The sequence below is a fragment of the Alosa alosa genome, chromosome 3 (genome assembly GCF_017589495.1).
Source record: "Alosa alosa isolate M-15738 ecotype Scorff River chromosome 3, AALO_Geno_1.1, whole genome shotgun sequence".
NCBI lineage: Eukaryota > Metazoa > Chordata > Actinopteri > Clupeiformes > Clupeidae > Alosa > Alosa alosa.
Genome location: NC_063191.1, coordinates 37216058 through 37224789, shown reverse-complemented (window position 1 = coordinate 37224789; position 8732 = coordinate 37216058). Strand labels below are relative to the sequence as shown.

Here is an 8732-nt window from a genome sequence, read left to right as displayed (position 1 = left end):
TCTCAATAAGTTACAGTTTATTATAGTCATGTGATTTACATAAAGTAGTAAACAACAGTAATGTTAAACGTGTCAACAAGTTAGATTCTACCCCACAAGCCACAATAGGGAACGTTCAAGTAAGCGTTAGCACATATACAAACCTATTAATGTTAGCTAACATGCTAAGCATTGAAAATGAATGCGTTAGCAATAGCCCCTGCTTTTTTTTGAGCTGACAAGCGTTAAAAATGCGTGGAAAAACGTAATCAGCCAAATTGACTGACTTCTTAAGACCCTTGGTATGGTGTTACAACGATGTGGAGTCGAAATGTAAATTGTTAGTAACGTTATGGTTTTAATGTAGACCAACCGCGATTTTCCAATGAAGTGAATGGAGTCATTTTAGGTACTACTTTTACGAGGTCTGTAGTTCTGATAGATACATTTATCTTATCTTTGAACAGACTACCTGGTTATCTTCCTTAGACTTTGTAGATGTAGTTACTACAATTTGGAGTCGAAATTCGAAGTGCAAATATGGTTTAAATGTGTAAACAAGACGCCTGATGTTTAATATATGTTAATGAATGGGCACAGTATTATTGTGTACAGTAATGGGCTATCACTAGTATGTAAACAGTTCATGTGTTATGTGATTTACATAAACTAGTAAACAACAGAAATGTTAAAAGCTGGTATTGTGTTTCCTGAATTCTTACATTCAGGCATTCAAATGAAATGTAATTAACCCTTTAGGCGCCAGAGTTTTTTTTCTTTTCGAAACGTTCGATTTTGACATCTTCATTTCAAAAGGCTATATCTTAAAGGTGCCATGTGTAAGAATTTAGGTCAAAATATCCAAAAAATGAGCTATACGCATCAAAAGGATGAGAAGAAATAAGGGCAATGATGTCATTAAAAAAATGACAAGGTATAGTGCTGCAGAGATATCAACCTGAATTAGCATGCTAAATTACTAGCCACAGCCCGACAGGTCTCATAATACCAGTTTTGGCCATGGGAGGCGGTATTCAGGTAACATAACCACCAGCCAAACTGCAAAACACGAATAACTCGCACGGCTTGTGGGCGTACTTGAACCTGATGTCAATCGTGTGGAAAGTACAGCCCACTACTACATTTCAGTTTAGGGAAGAGAGTGGCAAGCAAATAGGCTACAAGAATGGCTGAAGCCCTTGTCAAGAGAACCTTACCACCACCACAACCACCCGCTGCAGGGAAAAAACCGCGCTCGGAATCACAAATAAAATCTGATAAAAAAAGGAACAGGACCAGAGTAAATATTGGCACTGCTTTCCATCGCTGGAGACAACTAATGGACATGAAAGAAATGAGGTTCGACTCTGAACTTGCAACATTTCTTTTGGATTGGTAAGTAAAATGCTGTTAGTATTTCGCTAGAAGTTTGTTTGATATGTTTGTGTAGTTTTTTCGGGAAGTCATAACATGAAAATGTATCAAAGGCTGTTCGGTAACTCAAACGTGCTAATGTTAGCGATGGCTAACCATAGCTGTTTGCGTTTGATAGTTAGCTCTACCCAAAGATCCGATCCGGTTTTCACCTGTTATCTAACGTTACCAAGCTGATGCCAAAATGTAACATTAGCTAAGAAGCTTGAAATGTCTTCGATGATAATGAACCCCAAATGGACGCACGAAACGCAACGGAAAACATTGCAAGGTGTAATGAGACCGAATGTTTTTTGGTGACTAATGATAACTTACTTATGATAATTGCTAGAAGTGGTATTGCTAATGAAAATCAAACTTGATATATGCTGCTAAATTTGCATCAGGCGGGCAGCAAACGTAACACTCTAAATAGACGTTTCACTTGTATATGTGCAGCTAAGAATACTTCATCATTTTTAACTCCACTACAACAGTTTTGACGATGTAAGATAAAGTGATGGTGAAGTTATGCAGTGGCGATCGACTAATCGACTGATTAGTTCCGGCATTAGGCATAACATTTGTACCTGCAGTGTTGAACTGTGTAATTTGTTTTTAGGTATGAAGGACCACTGTCCTCCACTCCCATGAAAAAACGGGCAGTACTGAGAGATCTCACTCTAACAAGCATCGGGTCAAGTGATTCTGATAAGTGAGTGTGGCTGACTTGTTTCAGGTCCTACTTTGCCCATGTTTCCTCACAGGCATGTTTTACTGTGAACTAGATGTCATTATCATGTCTAGGACCTAATTGAAAAGTTCACATTTCTGCCACAGACTGTAATGTCACATTACCTTTTTATTCTTGGGCCCACTCATTTTTTTGTGTTCAACCTGTTACAGAGACAAGCATGCCTCAGAAAAGGCCAGCAAGGCCTCGGCAGGTGTGGAAGAATTGGCCAGGCTTGAGTGCAGGTAGGTCATAATGTGCACTGTGATTGCATATTCTTCCAAGAGCTTTTCAGTGTTACTTCTTTCTGATTTTGTGTTAGAATATTAAATTATCTTATATAATGCTGTTTGCAAGCCTTGGTGAAATGAGCATTGGTGAGGAGGAACATCTGGATGAAAAAGCCATCAATGACTTGAGGAATAGCACGTGAGTATTTTGATCAGCGGAGTTGATGTCACTGAAGAATGTCATCTCAGTGTATATTATGTTATTGACTGTTTTGTCTCATCAGGATTGACTGGGCAGTTAACCCTCCACCTGTAAAGGCATCAGATACTGATGATGAGGAGCAGGACAGCTCTGATGAAGAGTACATCCCTCCACTTTCTCTTCGGTAAGTTTCCTAATGTCTCTTGTACTGCAACTTAATACTACCATCAAGTCACAAATGTATAGCTCCACAATTCTTGGCTCACCATCTCAGCTACACTGTTATTCTGTTCAGCTTATTCGGACACAAGCATTTTATTTTTTTCCCCTTCCGTGTATGTGTAGAAACTTCCGTTCTGCCACTTGCCTTCATACACATCCATTCTATTTGCATGAAATGTGATGGCAAAACTCCTCACACTAACCACTGAAACTCAGTTTTTACTGCTGAAAACATCCTGGTTGTTCTGGTGACATATTCTACAAACCTGTTTGATTATGGAGGCACAACTTTATAAAAAGACAACTTAAAACAGACAGTTGAAATGACTACCATCACTAATTCATTCCAGTGCATTGCCCAATTGGATGTTATGAGACAAAGTGTCATGTCAGCCCCCATGTTTGCATGTGGAATAAGGTGAAAAGGACACTGCCTTGCAATGAAAATGTTTGTTTACATGTTTTTGGTAACATATCTATGTTTGTACTGTTTGACTGAAACAGGTTGGGTGGAGCTTTACCAAATGTTCCAAACTTTGATGCGCTGCCAGTCATTGGTTTGGAAGAGACTGTACACGACCTCACTGCAGATTTTGAGTCTGAACCATCTACAGATCCTGACAGCTCCACTGCCTTAGCAGCTGATTCAAATGTGCCAACTGTACAGAAGGCAGAGGACATTGTTGGTGCCAAGGCATCGATTGTGTATGATGATTGCTTGAAGTACCTTGCGGCCTTTGTTACACCACCGGTGAAACGGTGCACAGCAATAAAAGTGACCGGTGCAACATGCCAACGCCACCCACCATTCCTGGTGAACATCAAAGGGAAAGGCACTGCAAGCATGTTAGAATGGGTATGTGACACTGTTGTTATGACAACTATGTGAATGTACACTTCATATGGACACCAACATGTACCCTTACCTCTAAATGTTTTTAAGAAAAAGTTAACTGGGATAAAAACTGCTATAGCTGTTCTATAAGTCTATCTGTTCTTATCATTAGAGCTGTGCTGATGGACACATTGTGTGGCGATGGGTTTCACAGCCCTTGATGAAGTACGGACTCCATAGACTTTATGCTGAGCACCAACATCCTGCTATCAGGAAACAACTACGCTAAAATTGCACTGCTATTTAGATTTATGAACATGGGCATTTTTGGCCCAAACACTTTTTTCCCCATCCAAGACACGTACTGTGTTGACTCCATCAAAAAGTACTGGATGGAAAAAAGGGCAGATGTGATTGCAAGACTTCAGGACAAAGATGTTGTTGTCCTTGGTTGGTGATACACATACAGTTTATCTTTCTAGAAATTATGTTGCAGTATTTTTATCTAACACAAACTCTCTTGTCCTACACATCTAGCTGATGGCAGAAACGACATGCCGGGTCACTGCGCAGTACTGTAGTTACACTACAATGGAAAACGACACATTGGAGATCATCAGTGTAGTCACAATAGACAAAAGACAAACCGACAGACGGTCTGCCATTATGGAGAAGGAGGCCTTCATCTTGACAATAGATCAACTAGTCACTGAAGTTAAACTGGTCGAAATCTGCACAGATGCCCACTCACAGATTGAACCTCGAATATGCCAGCAAGCGCTTTGCCTTCAGTCCACCGGTGTACGAAGCCCGAGTCCTTCTGGCAGCCCTGGACTACAACTACCATCGGGACCGACCTACTCAGAAGAGGGCAGATGGTACAGAGATGTAAGTATTACGAGAACTACTGAAATCTTTCTTGTTACTTGTCTCAATGTCTTTAAACAACATCACCCCCCTATTTTCAGGTACAGACGAGTGTACAAGAAGAATGTGAAACAGTACAGTGTCTATGCGCGCAAGACTCCCAAAACCTACAGCTACATTGGGGAACTACAGACGCTGGTGGTGAGATGTAGGCTGGAGAGTGGCTCTGAAATGCCCAGGACAAGAACCCTAAGGCCAGATGACCCACGAAGGCTTGGTTTACTTCCACCTGTACCACCCCCACCAACGGCAGAGCTTGTACAAAGACAAGTCAGGAGAGGACTAGGTATGCAAAAATTAGCTCCTGTGTAGTGTTTGGGTGTGTACAAGCAAACATACCACTGGTTAGGGAGTTATAGCTGTAGTTGTATGAATGTCCTTCTCTTTCAGATAGCAATGCTAAAACTGGCATAACATATGTACCTCAGTGACGTGTAGTAAATGAATGCAAAATAGTAGGATCTTGTGCATCCTGACACTGAGTAGGAGTTTGAGGAAGAAATGTAGTATCAGGTTTTCCTGTTTGACCAATCAATCAAGCATAATTACAAGGAAATGTTTTAGGACCTGATTTACAGTCGAGTTCTCCCCAGTGAAGCCAGAATTGCAGCATCCAGTGTACGCATAGGTGAGTGAAATGCACTCTGTCAGGTCGCTTAATTTTTGTATGACATGTAAAATGTATTTCAATCATTGTCATTGCCTTTTACAACTTCTTACAACTGTTCATTTCCACTCGTCGCAGTTCAAGCCTCCGACAAAGAGAAGGATTGGGACCAATGGGACACCCACCAACAATCACACTTATTTAAAATTAGTAAATTTTAATAATTTTAATTCCTGTAATGTTTTTACAGGGTGACTACAATGTGTGTGTTTGCATGTTTTGTAAATAAAATATCTGAACTAACCTATTATCACTACCATTTCATGCTTTACCACAGTTATTTCAGTCTACACAGACTGAAACCCTGCAACATATTGTTTGTCCTGATCGTTATTAGAGAGTAATTTGTTCCAGACTGGCAAGAATTATTCTACTGCTTTCTTTCTTGTACATTAAAAAGTAAGAGCTGGCCCCAGGGTTTGATTGTCAACGACAGACAGAAAGGTTTATTAAATACAGATTATCAAAGCAAAGTAATGTAACACAATTTACAGTAAACTTTCTGAAAGTGAAATAGTTATGTAAACTTAACGTTAAGAACAAAAAGGTAAACTAAAAGCCAGGAAGAAAACCTGTGTATTGGCCCTGAGGATCCGGAAATGTTTCCCTAATTTTACAGACACAACAACTCGGGATTACCAGTCTGTTCCCAGCTCCCAGGGACCCATGCTGCCAGTAAATGTAATGTCTATAGGCGGCATAGCGAAACTCTCGGCTCTCTGCCCCTGGTTCTCTGGCACGGCCGAGCGCTGTAACGTCTTCCCTATACTGGCGGTGAATGCGCAGGAAGCCTCCATCCAGGCAGTAATCCCTAAAGTGTGGTAGGTTGCTAATGCAGTTGTTTGGTGTCTGCCGGCAGCATTTTCTCTCCCTGTCGGTGGGCATGTCCCTGCAGTTATGACAGGTGCACCATGGCAGACCAGCTGATGGAGGGGGGGGGGGCATTATTCTGGCGTAATGCCAGGACATCAAACACCAAGCCTGGTTGCCACTGTAGAATGTCATTTGTGAAGGACCTCAGCTCCTCAAAGCTCAAATCTTGCAGGAGGTTCTGCGAGGCCATAAAGTATAGGTTAATCATGTGCAAATCACTGCATAATGTGGAACATTTACTACTCATAACATTCAATGGTTATCTCCTCAAATAGGCTAACTGTCTAGGATGTCATGTGTGGCCAGTGAAATCCACTTGAAATACTACAAACTGGGGGGACATAAATAACATTTAGCTTCAGACACCACGTCCAAGTAGCCTAACCTGAGTCGCAGACATTCTTTCACGGCGACGCTCCTCCACTCTTCTATCCTCTTCAGCTGCTGCTGCCCTTTTTGCTCGTGTGCCCGTGCCTCTTCCTCTTCCTCTAGAATCTCCCCTTTTCTTTCTTGTCTGACTAGGCTGTGACTGGCTGGGCACTGGGGTGTAATCTTCATCATCAGTCTGCCATAACAGATAAAAACGACCTGATGGTTACAGTCGGAATCTTGAAGTAAACATGAGGAAGACATGCACCATTTCACACTATATTTACAGTTTAAAACCGCTCTGAGCCAAGATTAGCTAGATTTATTCACGCAAATATTGGCTCAACATTGGCTAACGTTACGTTGACGCTAGCTTGGTCAACATCAGCGAATGCTGTGTGTCAAATGAATGTAATTCAAACCAACAATTGTAACTTTGCCTTAGTAACAGAATGTCCCGCCTAGGGTAGACAACTGAATGACTAGACAGAGGCTGATTTACCAAAATAGATTTTATTTGCAACCACTATTATTTTCAAGGTTCTGGGGGTTGATTTTCTCACAATAATTAGACAGTAACAGGCACCCCACACAGACATTCAAACGTTGTAAAGAAAATAAGAAAAAAAGACATTTCCCACCCTAGTGGCAGGCAAGGGAAACAAAACAAAACGGGGCAGCTCTCTACTATAGCCACTGCTGAGGGGCGGATGTGGGTATCAGGCCAACCACAACGAAGTGGAGGCATAAGGCATAGTACCCAGACTGAACACAGGGGAGAGGGGTCTATGGGACTGCAAAGCAATTCACACACACTAGAAGAAACTATTCCATAAGCGTTTAAATGGGAAAAATTACTTTTCTACTCACAATGGTGATACACCCCAAAATGGGCACCCAATGAACCCAGTAACTTCTTGATACTATAACTAGTGTAATACACCCCAAAATGGGCAAGCTGATGTATGCACACACACACACACACACTGAATAGGCTAATGCAGGGGGAGGGGGATAATTGAAGAGGTCAGGTCTGGATATCACGGACAGGTGACTCGCCCATAACACAAAGAGCAGGACAACTATACAGTAGAGCTACACAAAGAAAACCCAAACAAAACATACAATTTTACACAAAACAAAATAACCTTTGGGTGCACTGTTACAAAGTGGCCAGGGGAAAACAGTGATTGACCGCTTTATGGTGACGTTCGAGGGTGCGGAGAAACGGCACACCTCCTGAAATAGACCAGCACAGAATTACATTAACACATTTCTAAAAAGTCCAATATAGTTATATTCAGAACCTGCACACTGGAAGCATTTCTAAAAACAAACATGCCACTAGTCAGGTATGCGTTCAATACCAAATGAGTAGCCTAGTTGAATACATAATCAATTACAAGTGACATACAACATTCAAAAGAGCTATTTAAACATAATCATACAAGCAGTAAAACTATTCAGTGAATATAGTGCGCATCTGGGGTGACTAGACAAAGGGTAGGCAACCAACAATACATTCTAAACGAATGCCTACCAGGTTCGGGAACTTAGGATCACCACAGTAAGACAGCCAGGCCGTAGGCTACAGAGATGAGTCGCGCTACCGGCACAACTGCAGTCGCTAGTTGCAAAAACACACGGTTGAGCTGCAACAAAATACAACGTGGAATAAAGCTATGCGTCACTGAATCAGTCACCACGACAGAGGTAAAGCAATACTGCAATACTGGTTGTGATTACCAGGATTAACATCCCGCCAGTGTGAATGTCTGTTTATACTGATAAAATAAGTAACACATACCAAAGACGCGTTGACTGAAACGACACAAAGGATGAGTTCGGAGGGACAGCAACGAGAAAGCAGACACCAAACAATTCTCCCAGCAAGACAGCACAGGTGAGCTTTCGCGGGGTCATTAATTTAAAAAGACGAATGCCCTACGTCAGGTAAGCCTCGCAGCCAGGTGAAGGCGGAGCATAGGCAGGGATCTTGGGACATGTAGTACGCTTGATCTACCCGTTACACAATAAAAACGTAATATGAACATATTCACTGGCAAAGGTGAAGGGGAGTAGCTTGAAGATGTCATATCAACGACAACCGTTCCTCTGGAGTCAAAACGTTAGTTATGTAGGCCTACTCAGTGCAGTTGGCTCGGCTATATGGCTCTACCGCTCTGGGGGTCGTTGTGAAGGTAGGGGCGGAGCATAGACGAACAGGCTTGGATCGGAGGAGGGATTATCATCATCATGCCGTTTCTCGGTTGTTACTCTAG

At 41.9% G+C, this 8732-nt stretch overlaps 1 protein-coding gene and 1 long non-coding RNA gene across 5 annotated transcripts; one reads left to right on the top strand and one right to left on the bottom strand.

The window, feature by feature from the left end:
- The first annotated feature begins 1046 nt into the window (after positions 1-1046).
- LOC125291968 lies at positions 1047-5451 on the top strand. Of its 4 annotated transcripts, none has more exons than XM_048239029.1 (10): positions 1047-1374; positions 2015-2107; positions 2299-2370; positions 2483-2554; positions 2640-2741; positions 3284-3635; positions 4152-4502; positions 4583-4827; positions 5135-5169; positions 5287-5451. In XM_048239029.1, the coding sequence occupies exons 1-8, from the start codon at positions 1166-1168 to the stop codon at positions 4691-4693; spliced, it is 1362 nt and encodes a 453-aa protein (XP_048094986.1). In that variant the 5' UTR covers positions 1047-1165; the 3' UTR covers positions 4694-4827; positions 5135-5169; positions 5287-5451. The 4 variants fall into 4 exon arrangements, with proteins under 4 accessions (XP_048094986.1, XP_048094985.1, XP_048094987.1 ...); XM_048239028.1 differs by having other exon boundaries at positions 5106-5169; XM_048239030.1 differs by lacking the exons at positions 4583-4827; positions 5135-5169; positions 5287-5451 and adding an exon at positions 3787-4064 and having other exon boundaries at positions 4152-4237.
- Positions 5452-7603: 2152 nt separating this feature from the next.
- On the bottom strand, positions 7604-8511 carry LOC125291998. Its single transcript, XR_007193122.1, has 3 exons — positions 8258-8511; positions 7991-8102; positions 7604-7689 (listed from the first exon to the last, which is right to left on the bottom strand). It is a non-coding gene; the product is annotated as an uncharacterized LOC125291998 (long non-coding RNA).
- Between the last annotated feature and the right edge of the window lie 221 nt (positions 8512-8732).